The sequence below is a fragment of the Zea mays genome, chromosome 1, assembly GCF_902167145.1.
Source record: "Zea mays cultivar B73 chromosome 1, Zm-B73-REFERENCE-NAM-5.0, whole genome shotgun sequence".
NCBI lineage: Eukaryota > Viridiplantae > Streptophyta > Magnoliopsida > Poales > Poaceae > Zea > Zea mays.
In genome coordinates, this window is record NC_050096.1 from 2,750,413 (window position 1) to 2,773,990 (window position 23,578).

Here is a 23,578-nt window from a genome sequence, read left to right on the forward strand (position 1 = left end):
GCAAGGTGATAATCATCTTCGGGGTCAGTTTCCTCAGCATCTTCTCCTTCTGCTTCAGCGATTGTTTGTTCATCATCAATAGGAGCCTTTTCCGAAGTCACTAGCCCGGATCGTTGCATGGCTTCGGAGATAGGGACAGTCTCCGAAGCTTCAGTTTCGTCCCCCTCACGTTCAACCCTAGCGGTAGAACGGACTCTGGCCATTTAACTATGAACTTGTGAAACTTTAATACTTTTTTCTCCGAAGCAGGCTTCAAGATGGAGCTTCGTTCAATTCTGACAAACAAGCTTCGGCGACAGTTAAAAATTTTGGCAGCAAAACAGTGCAAATAGCAGTAAATGATGTGGTAACTTCACACCTACTCGTCTGTTTATATAGTGCCGCAGGTAAGAAGGCGAAGCGCCAGAAGTTTTACACCAGGCGGACACCCGCTCGCACTCGCTGAACGGTGGACCACAGAGACCGAACAGTAACTCTGCAAGGTGGGGCCGCTACGCGCAGGGAGAATGAATCGTTTCTCGGCAACAAGCTCAGGGAAGATGTTTTTTGGACCTTCGGCTCCCCGAAGCTTAAGAGACTTTTTTCACGGATCAAGCTCGTTACGAAAAACGATCTAGCACCGCGAAAGGGGCTACTGTTGGGTCTATGCTTCGTCGCCGAAGGTCTTCAAGGGAGAAGCGGCTTTATAATGTGTGAGCAGGTATCTTCGGACTTGTATCAGAAAGGGAGAAGCTCAAAAGATACAAAGGTTGACACAGCGCCGAAGCTGTGAAGCAGGAAAGCTTCGGCATGTTCGCAGAAAAGGGAACCGACTTAAAGATGAAAAGGCCATTTAGACCTCGATAGAGTGCTATAGAATTATCACCAAATGTAAAGGGCATGTATGTAATTTTGTATGGGTTGTACCCCGTGCCTATAAATAGGTGAACAGTACCCCCGTACTGTTCACGCTGATTTGGCATTTGCTTTTGCGTCACACTTGTATTTTCATCTCCTTCCAAGCCGAAGGTACATTTATAATTCGATATTGTTTCTATTTCTCTATGATGATATAATAAAGTTAAATGAATAATGTTATATGATTATTCATGCTATCTTTTTATGTTTCATATGCTTCGTCTTTCATTAATATATACTGTGATGATGAAGGTTCGTCCTTCATGACCTTCGTCCGAAGATCGTTATATCCTAAGGGAAATAATGCTTCAAAGGACGAAGGACTTTATCGTTTAACATTCTCTGTGTTGCCTTGTTCTTAACTCATAGCATTTGAGAACAAGTCCCCAACACTAAGAAATGCTAGGTTCCAAAGTTCCTCTAAGATAAAGCTCTGGCTCAGGATTATTCATTCAGTCAAAACAAACCATCAAGACAAATGGGTCATAGTATGCTAAGGAATCAAGGATAGAACAATGGTAACTCTGATGTTTACAACTGTGAACAAGGTTGGAAAAGTAGTTTTGTACTAGTAAATAAACATGTGAAATAGAAAGAACAATGGTAACTCTGATGTTTACAACTGTGAACAAGGTTGGAAAAGTACTTTTGTACTAGTAAATAAGCATGTGAAATAGAAAGGTGATCTCTTCATTACATGTCTTCATGAAGTTCCCTCAAAGGTTTTCCTTTATTGTAGTGTATATATATACAGAGCCATGTGCTTCAAGTAGTTAGAGAAAGCTCAGACCGACCATCCCTGCGACCTGATCTAGCCCGACGCGCCCACACCCACTCCCTAAGCCAGATTGTCGGGTGCGTCACCCACCCCACGTTCGTGCACAAAAAAAAAAGAATACATGCATGAGTCAAACATGTTCCCTGCATGCCCGTAAATTTAGAAAAGAGATGTGTTTTAATTTATATTTTTAAATGCTTTATTTTCTTCATAAATATAGGATCGCTCAAACAACCATGCAGTTACGTTCGTCAGGACCAGATTATAATATATATTGATACTAAATATGCTACATGGTATAGATATTTATTCAATTCGGTATACTACGTAAAAATATGTTATCCGTTGCATGCACACAAATTTAGGATGTCAAGAATGTGCGATGAAAGACAATAAATTGACATGCATGGAAAAACCGTATTATATATTTTATTTCCTCCATAAATATAGGATCTCTGCAACAGTCATTCAGTTAAACTCTTTAGAACTAGTTTATGATATATATTGATACTAATTATGCTACACGGTGTAGTTATATATGCAATTCAGTACACTGCATAAAAACATGTTTCATGTTGTATGCGCACAAATTTAAGATGCCAAGATGTGCGATGAAAGGAAATAGATTAACATGCATGGAACCAAAAAATCTTATTTAAATGCTTTATTTTCTCTATAAATATAGAATCAATTCAACAGCCATGCGACTAGGCTCGTTAGAACAGTTTATGATATATACTTATACAAATTATGCTACATGATGTAGGTATTTATGCAATACGGTACGCTGTAAAAAAATCTAGCATGTGGTTCACTGGTGAACGCATCTTCAGGTTCGAGCGTAAAACCTTAAGTTTTAAGCATAAAACTCCTCAGTTATAAGCGTAAATACCGAGCCAATGTGAGAGGTTGATAACTCTAATGGGTTATATTTACGATCCTATTGTTATGTGAAAGTCGCCTAGAGGGGGGGTGAATAGGGCGAAACTGAAATTTACAAATATAAACACAACTACGAGCCGGGGTTAGCGTTAGTAATAAGAAACGAGTCCGCAAGAGAGGGCGCAAAACAAATCCCAAGCGAATAAGTAAGTGAGACACGGAGATTTGTTTTACCGAGGTTCGGTTCTTGCAAACCTACTCCCCGTTGAGGAGGCCACAAAGGCCGGGTCTCTTTCAACCCTTCCCTCTCTCAAACGATCCACGGATCGAATGAGCTTTCTCTTCTCAAATCAAAGCCGGGAACAAAACTTCCCCGCAAGGGCCACCACACGATTGGTGCCTCTTGCCTTGATTACAATGGAGTTTTGATCACAAGAACAAGTGAGAAAGAAAAGAAGCAATCCAAGCGCAAGAGCTCAAAAGAACACGGCAAATCTCTCTCACTAATCACTATGGCATTGTGTGGAGTTTGGAGAGGATTTGATCTCTTTGGTGTATCTAGAATTGAATGCTAGAGCTCTTGTAGTAGTTGGGAAGTGGAAAACTTGGATGCAATGAATGGTGGGGTGGTTGGGGTATTTATAGCCTCAACCACCAAAAGTGGCCGTTGGGAGGCTGACTGCTCGATGGCGCACCGGACAGTCCGGTGCACACCGGACAGTCCGGTGCCCCCCGCCACGTCATCACTGCCGTTGGATTCCGACCGTTGGAGCTTCTGACTTGTGGGCCCGCCTGGGTGTCCGGTGCACACCGGACAGGTACTGTTTGTTGTCCGGTGTGCCAGCATGGGCGTTTCTGACTCCTGCGCGCGCAGAGCGCGCATTAAATGCACGGCAGAGAGCCGTTGGCGCGGAGAAGACCGTTGCTCCGGAGACGCACCGGACAGTCCGGTGCACACCGGACAGTCCGGTGCACACCGGACAGTCCGGTGAATTTTAGCGGACTAGCCGTTGGCGTTTCCCGAAGCAGGCGAGTTCCTGAGGCCGACCTCCCTTGGCGCACCGGACACTATCCGGTGTACACCGGACAGTCCGGTGAATTATAGCCGAGTCGCCCTTAGAAATTCCCGAAGGTGGCAAGTTTGAATCAGAGTCCCCCTGGTGCACCGGACATGTCCGGTGGCGCACCGGACAGTCCGGTGCGCCAGACCAGGGGTGCCTTCGGTTGCCCCTTTTGCTCCTTTGTTGAATCCAAAACTTGGTCTTTTTATTGGCTGAGTGTGAACCTTTTACACCTGTATAATCTATACACTTTGGGCAAACTAGTTAGTCCAAAGATTTGTGTTGGGCAATTCAACCACCAAAATTATTTAGGAACTAGGTGTAAGCCTAATTCCCTTTCAATCTCCCCCTTTTTGGTGATTGATGCCAACACAAACCAAAACAAATATAGAAGTGCATAATTGAACTAGTTTGCATAATTTAAGTGTAAAGGTTGCTTGGAATTGAGCCAATATAACTACTTACAAGATATGCATGGAATGTTTCTTTCTTTATTTAGCATTTTGGACCACGTTTGCACCACATGTTTTGTTTTTGCAAATTCTTTTTGTAAATCCATTTCAAAGATCTTTTGCAAATAGTCAAAGGTAAATGAATAAGAGTTTGCAAAGCATTTTCAAGATTTGAAATTTTCTCCCCCTGTTTCAAATGCTTTTCCTTTGACTTAACAAAACTCCCCCTAAAGGAGATCCACCTCTTAGTGTTCAAGAGGGTTTTGATATACATTTTTGAAAAACTAATTTTCTCCTCCTTTTGAACACAATAGGATACCAATTGATGAAAACTCTTGGAAAGCACTAAGTTTTTTGAAATTGGTGGTGGTGCGTCCTTTTGCTTTGGGCTCATACTTTCTCCCCCTTTGGCATGAATCGCCAAAAACGGAATCATTAGAGCCCTTTTAAGTACTATCTTCTCCTTTGGTCATAAGTAAATGAGTTAAGATTATACCAAAGACGAAGTCCGGTCCTTTTGCTTTGGGCTCTTACTCTCTCCCAAAGCCGAAGTCCTTTTCTTTGATGCTCATTTCTCCCCCAAAGAATAGAGAGTTGCTTGGAGTGATGGCGAAGTATGAGTTACGGAGTGGAAGCCTTTGTTTTCGCCGAAGACTCCAATTCCCTTTCAATATACCTATGACTTGGTTTGAAATAGACTTGAAAACACATTAGTCATAGCATATAAAAGAGATATGATCAAAGGTATTCAAATGAGCTATGTGTGCAAGCTAGCAAAAGAAATTTCTAGAATCAAGAATATTGAGCTCATGCCTAAGTCTGGTAAAAGATTGTTCATCAAGAGGCTTGGTAAAGATATCGGCTAATTGATCTTTAGTGTTAATATAAGAAATCTCGATATCTCCCTTTTGTTGGTGATCCCTAAGAAAATGATACCGAATGGCTATGTGCTTAGTGCGGCTATGCTCGACGGGATTGTCGGCCATTTTGATTGCACTCTCATTATCACATAGCAAAGGGACTTTGGTTAATTTGTAACCATAGTCCCGCAGGGTTTGCCTCATCCAAAGCAATTGCGCGCAACAATGACCTGCGGCAATGTACTCGGCTTCGGCGGTGGAAAGAGCGACCGAATTTTGCTTCTTTGAAGCCCAAGACACCAAGGATCTTCCCAAGAACTGGCAAGTCCCCGATGTGCTCTTTCTATTGATTTTGCACCCCGCCCAATCGGCATCCGAATAACCAATCAAATCAAAAGTGGATCCCCGAGGGTACCAAAGTCCAAACTTAGGAGTATAAGCCAAATATCTCAAGATTCGTTTTACGGCCGTAAGGTGGGATTCCTTAGGGTCGGATTGGAATCTTGCACACATGCAAATGGAAGGCATAATGTCCGGTCGAGATGCACATAAATAAAGCAATGAACCAATCATCGACCGGTATACCTTTTGATCCACGGACTTACCTCCCGTGTCGAGGTCGAGATGCCCATTAGTTCCCATGGGTGTCTTGATGGGTTTGGCATCCTTCATCCCAAACTTAGCAAGAATGTCTTGAGTGTACTTTGTTTGGCTAATGAAGGTTCCTTCTTGGAGTTGCTTTACTTGAAATCCTAAGAAATACTTCAACTCTCCCATCATGGACATCTCGAATTTCTGTGTCATGATCCTACTAAATTCTTCACATGTAGACTCGTTAGTAGACCCAAATATAATATCATCGACATAGATTTGGCATACAAACAAGTCATTTTCAAGAGTTTTAGTAAAGAGTGTAGGATCGGCCTTTCCGACTTTGAAGCCATTTGCAATAAGGAAATCTCTAAGGCATTCATACCATGCTCTTGGGGCTTGCTTGAGCCCATAAAGCGCCTTAGAAAGCCTATAGACATGGTTAGGATACTCACTGTCTTCAAAGCCGGGAGGTTGCTCAACATAGACCTCTTCCTTGATTGGTCCGTTGAGGAAGGCACTTTTCACGTCCATTTGATAAAGCTTAAAGCCATGGTAAGTAGCATAGGCTAATAATATTCGAATTGACTCAAGCCTAGCTACGGGTGCATAGGTTTCACCGAAATCCAAACCTTCGACTTGTGAGTACCCTTTGGCCACGAGTCGAGCTTTGTTCCTTGTCACCACACCATGCTCGTCTTGCTTGTTGCGGAAGACCCATTTGGTTCCTACAACATTTTGGTTAGGACGTGGAACTAAATGCCATACCTCATTCCTAGTGAAGTTGTTGAGCTCCTCTTGCATCGCCACCACCCAATCCGAATCTTGGAGAGCTTCCTCTACCCTGTGTGGCTCAATAGAGGAAACAAAAGAGTAATGTTCACAAAAATGAGCAACCCGAGATCGAGTAGTTACCCCCTTATGAATGTCGCCGAGGATGGTGTCGACGGGGTGATCTCGTTGGATTGCTTGGTGGACTCTTGGGTGTGGCGGCCTTGGTTCTTCCTTATCCTCCTTTTCTTGATCATTTGCATCTCCCCCTTGATCATTGCCATCATCTTGAGGTGGCTCATCTTCTTGACTTTGCCCTTCATCAACTTGAGCCTTATCCTCATTTTGAGTTGGTGGAGATGCTTGCGTGGTGGAGGATGGTTGATCTTGTGCAATTGGAGGCTCTTCGGATTCCTTAGGACACACATCCCCAATGGACATGTTCCTTAGCGCTATGCATGGAGCCTCTTCATTACCTATCTCATCAAGATCAACTTGCTCTACTTGAGAGCCGTTAGTTTCATCAAACACAACGTCACATGAGACTTCAACTAGTCCAGTGGACTTGTTAAAGACCCTATATGCCCTTGTGTTTGAGTCATAACCAAGTAAAAAGCCTTCTACAGTTTTAGGAGCAAATTTAGATTTTCTACCTCTTTTAACAAGAATAAAGCATTTGCTACCAAAAACTCTAAAGTATGAAATATTGGGCTTTTTACCGGTTAGGAGTTCATATGATGTCTTCTTGAGGATTCGGTGAAGATATAACCGGTTGATGGCGTAGCAAGCGGTGTTGACCGCCTCGGCCCAAAACCGATCCGAAGTCTTGTACTCATCAAGCATGGTTCTTGCCATGTCCAATAGAGTTCGATTCTTCCTCTCCACTACTCCATTTTGTTGTGGAGTGTAGGGAGAAGAGAACTCATGCTTGATGCCCTCCTCCTCAAGGAAACCTTCTATTTGTGAGTTCTTGAACTCCGTCCCATTGTCGCTTCTAATTTTCTTGATCCTTAAGCCGAACTCATTTTGAGCCCGTCTCAAGAATCCCTTTAGGGTCTCTTGGGTATGAGATTTGTCCTGCAAAAAGAATACCCAAGTGAAGCGAGAATAATCATCCACTATTACAAGACAATACTTACTCCCGCCGATGCTTATGTAAGCAATCGGGCCGAATAGATCCATGTGGAGAAGCTCAAGCGGCCTGTCGGTCGTCATAATGTTCTTGTGTGGATGATGGACTCCAACTTGCTTCCCTGCCTGACATGCGCTACAAATCCTGTCTTTCTCAAAATGAACATTTGTTAATCCTAAAATGTGTTCTCCCTTTAGAAGCTTATGAAGATTCTTCATCCCAACATGGGCTAGTCGGCGGTGCCAGAGCCAACCCATGTTAGTCTTAGCAATTAAGCAAGTGTCGAGTTCAGCTCTATCAAAATCTACCAAGTATAGCTGACCCTCTAACACTCCCTTAAATGCTATTGAATCATCACTTCTTCTAAAGACAGTGACACCAATATCAGTAAAAAGACAGTTGTAGCCCATTTGACATAATTGAGAAACAGAAAGCAAGTTGTAATCTAAAGAATCAACAAGAAAAACATTTGAAATAGAATGGTCAGGAGATATAGCAATTTTACCAAGTCCTTTGACCAAACCTTGATTTCCATCCCCGAATGTGATAGCTCGTTGGGGATCTTTGTTTTTCTCATATGAGGAGAACATTCTTTTCTCCCCAGTCATATGGTTTGTGCACCCGCTGTTGAGTATCCAACTTGAGCCCCCGGATGCATAAACCTACAAAACAAATTTAGTTCTTGACTTTAGGTACCCAAACTGTTTTGGGTCCTTTGGCATTAGAAATAAGAACTTTGGGTACCCAAACACAAGTCTTGGAGCCCTTGTGTTTGCCCCCAACAAACTTGGCAACAACCTTGCCGGATTTGTTAGTAAGCACATAAGATGCATCAAGAGTCTTAAATGAAATGCTACGTTCATTTGATGCATTAGGAGCTTTCTCTCTAGGCAACTTGGCACGGGTTGGTTGCCTAGAACTAGATGTCTCACCCTTATACATAAAAGCATGGTTAGGGCCAGAGTGAGACTTCCTAAAATGAGTTCTCCTAATTTTGCTCTCAGGATATCCGGCAGGGTACAAAATGTAACCCTCGTTATCCTGAGGCATGGGAGCCTTGCCCTTAACAAAGTTAGACAAGTTCTTAGGAGGGGCATTAAGTTTGACATTGTCTTCCCTTTGGTAGCCAATGCCATCCTTAATGTCGGGGCGTCTCCCATTATAAAGCATGCTACGAGCAAATTTAAATTTCTCATTTTCTAAGTTGTGCTCGGCAATTTTAGCATCTAGTTTTGCTATATGATCATTTTGTTGTTTAATTAAAGCCATATGATCATGAATAGCATCAATATCAACATTTCTACATCTAGTGCAAATAGTGACATGCTCAATGGTAGATGTAGATGGTTTGCAGGAATTAAGTTCAACAATCTTAGCATGAAGTATATCATTCTTATCTCTAAGATCGGAAATTGTAATTTTGCAAACATCAAAATCTTTAGCCTTAGCAATTAAATTTTCATTCTCCAATTTAAGGCTAGCAAGAGAAATGTTTAATTCTTCAATCCTAGTAAGCAAATCATCATTATTATCTCTAGGATTGGGAATTGAAACATTACAAACATGAGAATCAACCTTAGCATTTAAACTAGCATTTTCATTTCTAAGGTTGTCAATCATCTCACGGCAAGTGCTTAGCTCACTAGATAATTTTTCACATTTTTCTACTTCTAGAGCATAAGCCTTTTTAACCTTAACATGTTTTTTGTTTTCTTTAATTAGACAATCCTCTTGGGAATCCAAAAGGTCATCCTTTTCATGAATAGCACTAACCAATTCATTTAATTTTTCCTTTTGAGCTATGTTAAGGTTGGCAAAAAGGGAACGCAAATTATCCTCCTCATCACTAGCATTATCATCACTTGAAGATTCATATTTAGTGGAGGAGTTGGATTTAACCTTCTTTCGTTTGCCGTCCTTTGCCATGAGGCACTTGTGGCCGACGTTGGGGAAGAGGAGTCCCTTGGTGACGGCGATGTTGGCGGCGTCCTCGTCGTCGGAGGAGTCGCTTGAGCTTTCGTCGGAATCCCACTCCCGACAAATATGGGCATCGCCGCCCTTCTTCTTGTAGTATCTCTTCTTCTCCTTTCTTCTCCCCTTCTTGTTGTCGCCTCGGTCACTGTCACTAGATATGGGACATTTAGCAATAAAATGACCGGGCTTACCACATTTGTAGCAAACCTTTTTGGAGCGGGACTTGTAGTCCTTTCCCTTCCTTTGCTTGAGGATTTGGCGGAAGCTCTTGATGACGAGCGTCATTTCCTCATTGTCGAGCTTGGAGGCGTCTATTGGTTGTCGACTTGGTGTAGACTCCTCCTTCTTCTCCTCCGTTGCCTTGAATGCAACGGGTTGAGCTTCGGATGTGGTGGCATCATCAAGCTCGTTGATCTTCCTCGAGCCTTCGATCATGCACTCAAAACTTACAAAATTCCCGATAACTTCCTCGGGGGTCATTTTAGTATATCTAGGATTACCACGAATTAATTGAACTTGAGTAGGGTTAAGGAAAATAAGTGATCTTAGAATAACCTTAACCACCTCGTGGTCATCCCACTTTACGCTCCCGAGGTTGCGTGCTTGGTTCACCAAGGTCTTGAGCCGATTGTACATGTGTTGTGGCTCCTCCCCTTTGCGAAGCCGGAACCGACCGAGCTCCCCCTCAATCGTTTCCCGCTTGGTGATCTTGGTGAGCTCATCACCTTCATGCGCGGTCTTGAGTAAATCCCAAATCTCCTTTGCGTTCTTCAACCCTTGAACTTTGTTATACTCCTCTCTACTTAAAGAGGCTAGGAGTATTGTTGTTGCTTGAGAGTTGAAGTGCTCGATTTGGGCCACCTCATCCTCATCATAGTTCTCATCCCCTACGGATGGTACCTGCGCGCCAAACTCAACAACATCCCATATGCTTTTGTGGAGCGAGGTTAGATGAAATCGCATTAAATCGCTCCACCTAGCGTAATCTTCACCATCAAAAGTTGGTGGTTTGCCTAATGGGACGGAAAGTAAAGGTGTATGTTTGGAAATGCGAGGGTAGCGTAGGGGGATCTTACTATACTTCTTGCGCTCTTGGCGCTTAGAAGTGACGGAGGGCGCATCGGAGTCGGAGGTCGATGTTGATGAAGTGTCAGTCTCGTAGTAGACCACCTTCCTCATCCTCTTGTGCTTGTCGCCTTTCCGATGCGGCTCGTGGGAAGAAGATTTTTCCTTCTTCTCTTTGTGGTGAGAGGAGGAAGACTTTTCTCCTTCCGTTTGGAGGAGTCCTTCTTCTTCTCCTTTCTCTTGGTGCGGGACTCTTCCGATGAAGTGCTCCCGTGGCTTGTAGTGGGCTTTTCGCCGGTCTCCATCTCCTTCTTGGCGTGATCTCCCAACATCACTTCGAGCGGTTAGGCTCTAATGAAGCACCAGGCTCTGATACCAATTGAAAGTCGCCTAGAGGGGGGGTGAATAGGGCGAAACTGAAATTTACAAATATAAACACAACTACGAGCCGGGGTTAGCGTTAGTAATAAGAAACGAGTCCGCAAGAGAGGGCGCAAAACAAATCCCAAGCGAATAAGTAAGTGAGACACGGAGATTTGTTTTACCGAGGTTCGGTTCTTGCAAACCTACTCCCCGTTGAGGAGGCCACAAAGGCCGGGTCTCTTTCAACCCTTCCCTCTCTCAAACGATCCACGGATCGAATGAGCTTTCTCTTCTCAAATCAAAGCCGGGAACAAAACTTCCCCGCAAGGGCCACCACACGATTGGTGCCTCTTGCCTTGATTACAATGGAGTTTTGATCACAAGAACAAGTGAGAAAGAAAAGAAGCAATCCAAGCGCAAGAGCTCAAAAGAACACAGCAAATCTCTCTCACTAATCACTATGGCGTTGTGTGGAGTTTGGAGAGGATTTGATCTCTTTGGTGTATCTAGAATTGAATGCTAGAGCTCTTGTAGTAGTTGGGAAGTGGAAAACTTGGATGCAATGAATGGTGGGGTGGTTGGGGTATTTATAGCCTCAACCACCAAAAGTGGCCGTTGGGAGGCTGACTGCTCGATGGCGCACCGGACAGTCCGGTGCACACCAGACAGTCCGGTGCCCCCTGCCACGTCATCACTGCCGTTGGATTCCGACTGTTGGAGCTTCTGACTTGTGGGCCCGCCTGGGTGTCCGGTGCACACCGGACAGGTACTGTTTGCTGTCCGGTGTGCCAGCATGGGCGTTTCTGACTCCTGCGCGCGCAGAGCGCGCATTAAATGCGCGGCAGAGAGCCGTTGGCGCGGAGAAGACCGTTGCTCCGGAGACGCACCGGACAGTCCGGTGCACACCGGACAGTCCGGTGAATTTTAGCGGACTAGCCGTTGGCGTTTCCCGAAGCAGGCGAGTTCCTGAGGCCGACCTCCCTTGGCGCACCGGACACTGTCCGGTGTACACCGGACAGTCCGGTGAATTATAGCCGAGTCGCCCTTAGAAATTCCCGAAGGTGGCAAGTTTGAATCAGAGTCCCCCTGGTGCACCGGACATGTCCGGTGGCGCACCGGACAGTCCGGTGCGCCAGACCAGGGGTGCCTTCGGTTGCCCCTTTTGCTCCTTTGTTGAATCCAAAACTTGGTCTTTTTATTGGCTGAGTGTGAACCTTTTACACCTGTATAATCTATACACTTTGGGCAAACTAGTTAGTCCAAAGATTTGTGTTGGGCAATTCAACCACCAAAATTATTTAGGAACTAGGTGTAAGCCTAATTCCCTTTCATTATGGCAGACCCAAAAAACATGAGTCGCATGCATACAGTTTCTATTTTTATATAGATCAAAAAAACATGGCAAATCGTGGGACTTTCTATTGCATGCGAGGAAATTTTGGATTATATTTTCCTTTCCACTTCACGCGTGCAAAAAAATTGGATGACATGAGTCACATAGAGCATAAATTCTTACACAACGTCGCATAAAAAATTACACTGTGTAGCATAATTGATAAAAAATCTAATATCGGTCCAACTAAGAACGCAAACGAAAATTAGGGACAATTTTATGGTAGACGTAAAAATCTGGCAGTGACGAATATAAGTGATTTGATTAGATTTTTATGGTAATTATGAACATGCGGGAATTAGGAACAAATTTATAGCAGATGTAAAAATCTAGTATTTACGAACATAAATGATTTGATTTGATTTTTATGGTAATTACAAACAACATAAATCAAGGAATTGCTTTTTCAATGTGCATGCAAAAAATATGCATGCAGTAAACTGATATACGAACCCCGTGTTCAAGCATAAAATCATACAGTTTTTAACGTAAATATTGTATGCGGTAGGCATAAAACAAAATAATTGAAAGACAATACGAATACGAGGAGGTAGTCGCCGAAGGACGTCGTCGATGACACATGCACAAATGGAGGTCGTCACTCGGGCCACCCGAACTGCGCCGGATCGGAGGATGATGTCACGCGCGATCGTCGCTGCGCGCACCTCACGCCTTCCGTGATGCCGCTTGAACCTCGTGTCTCATGTAGTGTCGTCGCTACTCGCACGTCGGGGGGCGCTGCTTGCTCGCCCGCGTTGGGAGTGCCACCGCCTCGGGGTCTGGGGACGCCACCACTTGCCCGCACAGGGGCGCCGTCGTCGCTCGCCCTCTGGATCGGGGAGCCACCGCCACCGCGCGTCAGGGTTAGGGAGTCGCGACCACCGCAGCCACTGGTCGGGGGTCTGCCGCCGCGCGCGCTCTTGGGCAACCGCCGTCGTCGCACGCGTCTGGGTGGGCGCTATCGCTGATGAATCAGGATGAGGCGTGAAAAATTGAACCCTAGCACTCTGGGTCTTCTTTTATAGACGTCCGGATCTGGTCCGGCTCGACCGGATTGTACCGTCTGACCTGGGCTTCCTCTATTTATTGGAAGCCAAGGGCTCATAATATACAATATATATAGCTTTGAAAATTGCAGTGTTTAGGAATCTTGAATCACAACAATGCTACAAAAGAGCAAGATCAGTAGCTTGTTCCACTCTAACGAACTTGTGGCACGGAACATTCTGAGATGCAGGAGCATAGGGACATCCCCTCTTCAGGACCTAACCTGGAACAGACAAAGAAATAAGGATGCGGGGAGGAGGCCTTCACCTTGTTGAGGGCGCAGTGGAAGACGAGGGTTTCCTTGTCCCCTGTTGCCTAGGTGAGCTCGGGCATTCGCTCCGCGAAGGTGTCGTTGGCGTAGTGGTGGGACCCCGCGATGTGGTCGTCGTAGCCCCTCTCCTTGTCCCTAATGTCGACGATGGTGACACGAGCGTCGCTGGCCATAGACACGAGTTGCGTCGCCGACAGTTATGACACCACCCCTCTGAGCCATACTCCGACGACCCACGTTGATGAGAAAATGCTCTCCCCAAGTCCGGAGAGGGTAGGTAGATCCCCCCTTCGGTTCGTGGGCTAGGCTGAATTTAGACTCTTGTCTTTGTCGGACCTCTCACGTGCTGGGCCATGCAGGCTAATTAGTTGCGCTTTTGTTGGAATTGGAACTTTCTCCGATTGCCCCGTCATCCATTACAGTAGAGAGAGAGGTAAGAAAAGCATTGCGTCGGTGTCGATGATGCCTCCTTGGTCCTTACTGCTCTTGTTCTTCAGTTGTAGTAGCCGCATCGATCCACAGAGTATTATTCTTTTCTTTTGTGTGTTTGATTACCATTACATGTGTTATTATTTTTAAAAGTTTTAGCTAAACTTACTCGTAAAAAACTCAGCATTCTTTTGGCAATGGATGAAATATAATGGTGTGTTTGGTTTGTTTTTTGGCTTTGGTTTTTTCTACTAAAAGCGAAACCAAAGGGCTCGATTCAGAAAGCTTTTTTAAAAGCTGACTTTCTCGCAGTGTAAAACTGAAAGCGCCTCTAGACCTGCTTTAAGTGGTTTCGGGTAAAACTGTGAAAACATATATGAAATAATTTTTAGCGAGTTTTAGTGGTTTCTACTAAACGATTTTTAGTTTTTTAATAGCCCACAACCTAGAATATTTTTTTCACAGCTCACAACCTATAATATTTTTTTTCACAGCTCACAGCCTACAACAACTTTTTCACAGCTATAAACCCAACTAAACAGACCCTAAGTTTGCCGGTCTTTTCATCAAATTTGAAAAAAAAAGCAACACTAAAAAAGGAGAAAGAAATGGTTCGACGTGAAGTTAGTCAATCCGAGGCCCAAAGGCGCAATGTGTCCAAAAGACCCACGTTAGATGGGTCAGTTTTGGCCCACGGCGTCTTGGCTTCGGGCACCTTCTTGCCTTGCCCCCTCGTGTCCTGTCCTGTCCTCCAAAACCCCACGCGCCATCGCAATTCGCCAAAAGGAAAATCTCGCCGTCACGCCGTCACTCTACAGGACCAGTTGGCTGCATATGGAGGTCGAGGACCTCGAGGATCTCTACAACATCGACGCGTCGTACGACCAAGACGACCCGGATGAGGACGAGGGGGAGCAGCAGAGCGAGGATGACCAAGAGATGGACATGCTAGGAGGAGCGGTGGCGGAGGAGGACGGGGCGGATGACGCTCGAGGATCCAGCGCCGACGAGGAAGAGGATGAAGAAGACGACGAAGAGGAGGAGGAGGAGGAGCCGGAGGGGGCGCGGTTGGTCGCGGGCGATTGCGGACCATCCCCACGAGCTAGGGTTTCCGAGTTTGCGGCGGCTGCCGGCGCCGCCGTGGAGCGGGCCCACACGGCCAACTGCCCCGTCTGTATGGACCCGTGGACCTCCCAAGGTCCGCATCGCATCAGGTCACCAATGCCGCTAATTCGCTCTTCGCGTTTTTGTTGTTTGTGCCCATTATGGAGACATCTCTTCAAATTCACATTAATGATAAAGTAAAATTCAGACGTATCACAAGCTGTAGCTCATTAATGATTGTTCCACGGAATATAGATAGAAATGGCTAGGTATCCTTTTCAATTTGTACTAGCAAGACAGTTGAATGCCACAGAGAATGTAGCATTGCACATCAAGTTTCTATTGTCGCCATGTGCTCCCTCCGTTCCAAAAAAAATCGTATATGTCGTTTTTAGCTTTGTCCTAAATCAAACTTTGACCATGTTTATAAAAAAATACAGTACAATACCAAGTCAACACACTATAGAAAAAATAGTGGCATTTACAATATCAAGTAAATGCTGTGGTGAGAGCTGTCTCACTGAACAGATCGCGAATTCGAAGCAGCCTCTCCACATTTGTGGGGAAGGCTTGTCTCGATTTATCCCTCCCTGGCCCCGCTCATGTGGTAGCCTCCGGCATTGGGTCTGTTCTTTCTGTTATAATATCAAGTAAATGAACTATCAAAATACAGTTTATGGCGTAGGATAGTCTAAAACGCCTTACAATTTGGAATGAGGGAGTATTTTCTTCATGTTCAGTTGGGTTTTGATATAGGACAATCTTATCCTGTCTTGAATGTTCAATGACACCACCTGAAACGCCTTACTTTGTGACATTCTCTGCAGTTGTATCCCATGTGGGCATGTCTATGGGAGATCTTGCCTAGAGAAGTGGTTAACCCAGCGCGGGAACCGAAGTGCGACGGTGTGTTTGCCAGAGGGCTATTTTAATTACTTTGATCATGGTTCCGTCTCCAGGAGATATCATTCCCTGTGATTTGAAGTTTCCCCTTTCTTCTCATATTTCAGTGCCCTCAGTGTGGCAAAAGGTTTAAACATAAGGACATCATCAACCTCTATGCACAAGAGGTTGCTGTTCCTAATAGTGAACTTGAGAAGGTTAGAGTGGTTGTTTTACTTTTTCTCTGTGCAAAGCTTACTGGGTTGTGAACTAAAGCTTGTTTCAACTCAACAGGAAATTTCATACTTAAGGCGGGAAATCTGTTCTCTGAAGAAGATGGTACTTAATCTCATTAACGCATCTACGTGGTCCTTGAACTTCTAGTTGTACAATCCTTCTCAGCAACAGGAGTGTACTAAAAGAAATATTTTGTGTGCTTCTAGTATTTATAATTTTTCTAACTTGTCTGTTTTCTTGCCGGAAGGTTGTGCACCATGATAAAATGTTTGAGGAGATGATCAAGGTTTGTCTCGCCACCTTTGGCTGCTTCTTTCTCTGTTCACATTACAAAGATGCTGGTTGCCTGGTTGTCACTTCAACTAGAACTTTATGCTGTCATTTAATTGTAACCTGTGCCTTGCACTTGCAGAGGCAGAATGATGGTGTTCGCTCAAAGAGACAGGTAATGACAGTTAATTTTCCAGTGATTAACCTTTGTAAGGTATTTTATTTAAATATTCTTTTGGTTCCTTTGTAAAGAAAGTGGCTGAGCACTCATATGAAGCCGCAAATCTGGTGGCATCTACCCCAGCCACAATAAGTTTTAGCTTACAGGTAACTATTCATAAAACACCAGCTGTGGATTTTCTTTCAAACAAGTTTCCGTGATCCTTGTTTCAACTTTAGCCTTAGTGTTTACTTCCTCGTGACTGCTATCTGGTTTGCTTGCCTTGTTGAGACCTAATTGATTACTTGGAAAAAATGGGGAATTTTCGTTAGGCTGAACTGATTATCTAATACCTTAATTATCTATTTGTTTCGCAAGAATAACCTACTTCGGTTCTGTTAATTCTACTAGGAAGCTAGCTTTATTTTAGTTGCTTTATAATAGGATACCGTGTCTTATTTTTATGCCCATTTGCTGGTGTTTTCTCAGCATATAGGAATTTAATTTCTTTGCCATCACACTTCTGATGAAACATTTCACTCAAACATTGTCATATCTCATACTCACATATTTGACTATTTGTGAAGTTCCACTTCATGGCTTTATTACAGAGTAATTGCAGTGTTATTAAAACTACGTTTAAACTACAAAGCACTAATTAGAGGTTGAAACCACGTTTTGGCGTTCTAAACTGCAAAACACAGTGTTTCATGCGTTTTAGATCATTAGCTACTTTTGAGACTAGTCTTTTAGTTACTTTTGGGTTCAATCCGGCTCATGGGTGAAGTTTTGGTAAGCCACTAACCTCTCTGTTATGGTATTTAACTTCATGTTATTCTCTGAAATTATGATAAATTGGTATTTTTCCTATGTTGTTTAAAACTACGTTTAAACTTCGTTTAAACGTTTAAAAGTCAAAACTTCACCCATGAGCGTTTCAATGCTTTATCGTTTTAATAACCTTGAGTAATTGTGAGTACCTTGATGCAACTGGTAAGGTACAATAGTCAAGGGCATTAGTCCTAATCTACAGTTTTTCTCTTGTGTGTCTCATGTACTCTATATATAGTCCTTATTGTGCCTCAATACCATCATCTAGTTGAGTCTCTCTTCATCCATAACATGGTACGGAAGCTCATTGCAGCCTAGAGTTGAAATACCATTTTATGAAGACTTGAGATATTTGCTGAAGTACGTGTTGTGAAGGCAATACCCTCTTATGGAGGTCATTTTTCTACGTCCACATTGTTCAACAGTTGCGACATCTTCTATTTTGGATTTGGATGTAATTAGTTTCTGATTTTTTTTCAAGACTAGTTCATGGTACCAACTCTCCAAATGCAACATCATTATATTCATGTTGCATTTGAGAGGTGGTATTAAGGTATAATAGTCAAGGGCATTAGTTTAGTCTCCTAGTCTAGGGTTTTCTTCTTGTGTGTCTCATGCACTCTATATATAGTCCTTATTGGGCCTCAATACTATCATCCGGTTGAGTGTTGAGTCTCTCTTCATTTGTAACAGCGACTATAGCAAATCTCTACTCAATTAAAGCACGAGTTTCATGTGTCGTACGTCATGTGTGAAGCGTGTAGTGTAGATTTGTTTTTCTCTCCCACATCTCGCCTAACAACCAGACCGTCAATATTTGTTTTTCTCCCCCACGCCTCGCCTGACAACCAGACCATTACCTACCAGGTGGCCCGTGAGAAAACGCTCAAGCCCAACATGACACAAAGACACACGCAGCACAACGCTCCCGGATAGTACCACCTCGCTAGCTGAAGGAGAACGAGCGAGCTATAAAAAAAGGAGCAGGTCTCATTTTCAACTCATACCTTTCTTGGCCTTTTGGCTAATATAATGTAGTATCTACGATTTAATATCTGGTATGTGGGCCATATGTTCACTTTAATTTTAAATTTATTTTTTGTGGGGAGGGTCCACTTTAATTTTTTTGTGGGGAGAGTCCACACTAGCTTTCCATTGGACCATCGGATTTCGTACAACTGTTGCACTATATAATCAAATATGATTGGTGTACTGTTGCAACGTACATACATCGTACTAGTAGTTAAATAAAGCTAAATATCAGACTTATGGGGTTTATCGAGCTAGTGCCTCTTGGATTATTTAATTGTTTGTCCCCTCCCCCTCCCCCCCTCTAAAAAAAGCCCACACCAAAGCACATGCCTAAGGCTCGGCCCAGATCGCGATCGTTTTCACATGAGCTACGGTGTCGCTGTGTATGGGTGAGGCAGAAGTCCGGAGTTTTTCTCTCTTCTTCCTAATACAATACTAGGCGTATCTTACTCCCCCCCCCCCCCCAGGTTGAGTTTTTTTTTGACACCCCCAAGAAAAGAAATATAATTGTCTAATCTCATTGTTAATGAATGCTCATTCCTTTTTTATTCTAAATTAAATTGTTGACATTGTTTCAAATGTCAAAAATGTTTTTGCAGAACGAATTACCTGTGGCTGGAGCTCGAGTCATCAGCATAGACACATCTAACAAAATAATACTTGTTTCTGGAAGGGCAAATGCTATAGGTGCTGAATATGTTGTTACCAAGGTATACAATTTGAAGTTCCTGCAATGCCTGATGAACTGTGGTGCTTATTCTTATCACCTTTAGATTTACATCATTCACTCTATTGTTTTTGTATCTAATAGATTAGCATGCTGTCCAACCGTGAAGTACGCAAAATCCATCTTCCTCCTGAAACCAAAGCTGTTAGGGATATGTGTATCCTGCCTGGTGGCTCTGCTATTTTTACATCACTAGGAAGGAGGCTATCACTTTTCAGGTTTGTGCTGATTTTTCGTGGATGTTGTGGTTCCTACTTTTTCCCTAATTGCCTGGTACTGTGTTTCACTGTAGTTCTTTCTAACACTTTCCGTAATGTATTTTGGAACCAGCATGGCAACTGACAGCATTGTTCTTAACTGGGATTTGCCGGTAATGATCTCAGCTGGCTTGTAAACACTTGCACCTAATGCTATTGCCTCCCTTTTATTGATCCAAGATGCCCCTGTAAAATATGTTGTACAATAAATGAGTAAACGTACCACCTCAAAATTTGACTCATGTGACCTGTAAAATCTACAACAGAATATATAAGCATATGGGAGTACGTTGGGTTGGGATCTCTCCTACCATCTTTGTGTTGATTTAAAATTGAAGACATTTGACTTTTTTCAGCCTTGGTAAACCTCACTGGATGAAACTGTGAATATGCAAATTAGGTGACAACATATACAGATGGTGTACCTAAATTTTTTTTTGATATCTCTATGATAATACCGTGCAGGCTCCTGGTTGGTCGTGTGCAGTAGGTGCATCTGGTTCACATCATATTTATGCTGGATTGCAGGTTAATAATCCTTCAGTATCTCGTCTGAAGCTTTATTGATGTGCTTGCAACGTGTTATACGGATTAGTTTGTTGATCTATGCAGAACGGGATGGTTGTGGTATTTGATATCCGTCAAACTGTGAGGCCCTTGCGTTGTATGGTGGGGCTATCTGCAAATCCGGTTCATACTCTCCACTCTGTCATTGATAACAACGGTTCCAGGAAGGTTCTTTCAGCTTCTGCTATAGGTCCCTGCATGTGGGATGCTGATAGCAACCAAAGCAGGTATTTTTGATGCAGTAAAAGTTTGATAGCATAGTATTACGCAGTCCTTAACGACAAGGTTTTTTTTTTCTTCTTTGTTACTTTCTTTCTAGAACTGCATATTTGTTTTTCAGATCCATGAAAAACGTGATGAGATTCCGAGTACAGGTGTCTGTGGCTTATTATTCTCTACTTTCAGGCCGCATTTGCTAACTGGGACGGGAGATGAGCGTGTCTGCATATCTCTTGCATGTGCCGCTCCATGGAGTGACCTTTTGGTGGCTTCCTTCCGGCCCAGAGTTGATCCATCAGGAGATGCAGTTGCCGCATCCCAAGTTTATCTATCACAAACGCCTACACGGTCTGGGCAGGGGAAACCAGGGCAGCACACCCTTATCAGGAGGAGGACGGGTAACACCTGCTTCGCTGAAGGCACGACTTGCTATGCCAACGTGAGCGAGCTGCGCATGTCAAAATCGGCCATCATACCTTACGGATACGGAGGCCACCAGCAGAAGCACCTGTTCTCCTACGGAGACGAGTCGCTGCGTGGGGTCCGGACCTGGCAACTGCCTTCGTTTGGGATGCATGCTGACCTCTGCACCCACCGGGAGCCCATCCTTGATTTAAGGTACGCTGCTGAAACTGAAGGACCAGGTGGGTACCTTGGTTGCTTAAGCGAGGAGAAGCTGCAGGTGTTCAGAGTTAATTAATTGTTAGGTAGCTTAGCTGGTCAGTGAGGGAGCAGCTTCTTTTTGACTTTTGGTAGCTCAGCTCAGCTAATTGCTAGGTAACATAACATCACTGTGAAGGTCGTGCTTGTTTGGTGAAGCTGCTGTGTACATACAGGGCAACAGCTGAAATTGCCTAGTTTTGGTGCTGCTGGCTGTTTGTTTGTGTCACTGACTGGAGTGAAGACCATCTCCAGCAATTCCTCCCATATTTCACTGACTAGAGAGAGTAGCATAGAAAGTGTACATAAATACACAATGCATTCCAGAGACGCTACGCATGTGTATTATACAAGTTGACAGGTACGCAAACACATACATGGAGTGTTCATACGTAATAGCATCTGGACACTGGTGATCGGTGGGACGGGGATAAATAAGGTTGCCAAGGTCAGCCTCGCCGCCGGCCACCACGTACGGCCGTGCTCCGTCAAGCCAGCCAGTATAGCATCACCCCGATGCAGACAACACACACACCACCAAGCTAACGGATATAGTCATATCTCTAAACCCTAATTGTTTTTACATTATATATGTGTCCATCTTGTGGCTTTGTCTGATTCTGTGGGTTATCACTACCAAGTTCTAGCTTCATTAGGAAAAGGTTCTTTCTAAATAGCCCTAAAGACAAAACTAGTCGTTACACCCCATTATATTCGCAGAGTCGGAGCATCCATCAGACATACTCGGTGCTCACCAACTCACGCCAATAAGGCAACTCAGCATCCAAAGATAGAAGAGGTGGTCCACTACTAATTGCTAGACAAACATATATATAGTAGGAAATATATAGGCATGTTCCATTTTTGATGATTAAATTAATAATGGACTTAATTATACATTACATATGTTGTATATATGGATGTGGATGGAGACTTAATTGTACATACAATTTTAGAACGGTACGTACGTAGGGCGGCGCTTCTTCACTCGCACGCCTCCTCCATGCATGCTCTGGTAGTGGTAGTGCTAGCTAGGCTAGCTAGCGAGCGAGCACTCTGGGTACAAGGAGCGATCCTTGGTGTAATCCTGGCAGTAGTAGTAGACCATGGAGGTCTGCTGCGCCCAGCGCATGGCGTCCCGCTGCTGCACGCTAAGTCCGGCGCCGGCGGGGGACGCCGGCACGGGACGGCACTGGGCGGGCGCGGCGGCCTCGCATCCGGCGGTCCTGAACCCCCGGAATCCTGCCAGGAAGGGCTGGTAGCTGTAGTCGGCCCTGTAGCGGCCTCCGTCGGTGGCCCAGTCGGAGGCGTCCCAGATGGAGCCGTACGCCCACATCTGGCGGTCGGGGAAGAACGGCGCACTGGCGGCGGCGTAGCGCCTGATGGGGACGTCGTCGACGAGGAAGACGATCTGGTCGGGGTTCCAGAGGATGGCGTAGTGGTGGAAGTCGGCGGCCGGGTCGAACCAGAGGTGGAAGCGCATCTCCCGCCCCACGAGGCGCGCGCCGTCGCCGGTGCCCCGCACGTACACGTTGGTCTGCAGCGTGTAGGGCTCCCCCGGCACGGTGCCCAGCAGCTCCATGTCGATCTCGTCGTGCCTCCCAGGGTACAGCTCGTTGTTGGACAGCTGCATGGGTGCATCATGTCATGGGCTATTAGCTAGCTGCATGCATGCGCTAGCTGGTAGAGATCAATCGAGGACGCGTACGTACGTAGAAGGCGGTGTTGACGCCGGCGGTGTAGCCCGGCTGCACCTTGATGGAGACGCCGAAGTAGCCGTTCCGGTACGAGCGCTTGGACTTGAACCCGCTGCCTGAGGTGCGGTCCATCAAGAGCGTCAGCGCCATCCTGTCCTGCGACAGCGTCTGGTGCTGCGGCCCCCACAGGTTGTCGTATCCATCCGAGAAGGCCATGGGCCTCACTGTGGAGCTCGGGAAGTAGCCCGGCGAAGGTTGCGCCGCTGCCGCCCGTGGATGGACATGGACGAGCAGCAACAGCAGCACGGCAGCAACAATGGACATCGTCATCTCGCAATAATTAATGCAAAGCAAGAAGAGCTGCTAGCTAGCTTCGGTCGCACGCTGAATGCAGTGTCGTCCATCTCGATCGTGAAGCAGAGCTATATAACACAGGCGTAAAGAGAGGCATGCACAGGCAGCCCACAGAGAGAGAAGAAGCGGTTGGTGACCGTTAATTGATGAGCGCGCGCGTAACTAACCAATAACACAGGCGGATCGGAGACAGTTGACGATCGCATTGCTAGCTCGCAAATAATCCACCGTACAGCAGCTAGCTAGTACGTAAAGGGACTTTATTTCTTCTTGTTCATTCATCTAGTATAGTTGCATGCATATATGTGTGCTTTCCACTGGTAGAAAAGGGCTCAAAGGCTGCAAGTCGATTGCATGTAAAAATCCATAATTTCTGAACAAACCGTCTATAGTAATCGATTTCTAGTGGCGGTTTTCTTTACCACCGCCACTAGATATCATTTTTATCATTAATTTTTCGAGTTTTTAAAACGACGTCGTATGACAAAGCCACCAAAATAAATGTTGTAGTTCTCTAAAAGTTATAAAACTTTGTAGTTGACAACTTTTTTATTTGAACTTATTTCGGTTCTAAAAAATTGAATCTAAGTATGTCAAATTTAAAATTCAAATTTT

At 44.6% G+C, this 23,578-nt stretch overlaps 2 protein-coding genes and 1 pseudogene across 3 annotated transcripts; 2 read left to right on the forward strand and 1 right to left on the reverse strand.

Annotated features, from left to right (window-relative positions):
- The first annotated feature begins 14,762 nt into the window (after positions 1-14,762).
- On the forward strand, positions 14,763-21,192 carry LOC100194370 (putative RING zinc finger domain superfamily protein). Of its 2 annotated transcripts, NM_001139405.1 has the most exons (13): positions 14,790-15,180; positions 15,898-15,976; positions 16,081-16,170; positions 16,247-16,291; positions 16,437-16,475; positions 16,602-16,634; positions 16,712-16,786; positions 19,082-19,192; positions 19,294-19,427; positions 19,540-19,579; positions 19,932-19,994; positions 20,079-20,260; positions 20,439-21,068. In NM_001139405.1, exons 1-13 carry the CDS (start codon positions 14,801-14,803, stop codon positions 20,950-20,952), a joined length of 1,785 nt encoding a protein of 594 aa, NP_001132877.1. In that variant the 5' UTR covers positions 14,790-14,800; the 3' UTR covers positions 20,953-21,068. The 2 variants fall into 2 exon arrangements, with proteins under 2 accessions (NP_001266867.1, NP_001132877.1); NM_001279938.1 differs by lacking the exon at positions 19,540-19,579 and having other exon boundaries at positions 14,763-15,164; positions 16,716-16,786; positions 20,439-21,192.
- LOC111590660 (uncharacterized) lies at positions 18,454-18,631 on the forward strand (annotated as a pseudogene).
- Positions 21,193-21,750: 558 nt separating the features above from the next.
- On the reverse strand, positions 21,751-22,991 carry LOC100194192 (uncharacterized). The gene is made up of 2 exons (NM_001139237.1): positions 22,625-22,991; positions 21,751-22,539 (listed from the first exon to the last, which is right to left on the reverse strand). The coding sequence occupies exons 1-2, from the start codon at positions 22,937-22,939 to the stop codon at positions 21,949-21,951; spliced, it is 906 nt and encodes a 301-aa protein (NP_001132709.1). The 5' UTR covers positions 22,940-22,991; the 3' UTR covers positions 21,751-21,948.
- Between the last annotated feature and the right edge of the window lie 587 nt (positions 22,992-23,578).

Coding starts and splice junctions, on each gene's coding strand:
- LOC100194370 (NM_001139405.1), top strand. CDS start 14,801: ATGGAGGTCGAGGACCTCGAGGATCTCTACAACATCGACGCGTCGTAC. Junction 15,977..16,080: donor GCGGGAACCGAAGTGCGACG/GTGTGTTTGCCA, acceptor CTCATATTTCAG/TGCCCTCAGTGTGGCAAAAG. Junction 16,787..19,081: donor CAATAAGTTTTAGCTTACAG/GTAACTATTCAT, acceptor ATGTTTTTGCAG/AACGAATTACCTGTGGCTGG.
- LOC100194192 (NM_001139237.1), bottom strand. CDS start 22,939: ATGACGATGTCCATTGTTGCTGCCGTGCTGCTGTTGCTGCTCGTCCAT. Junction 22,540..22,624: donor GCGTCAACACCGCCTTCTAC/GTACGTACGCGT, acceptor GCACCCATGCAG/CTGTCCAACAACGAGCTGTA.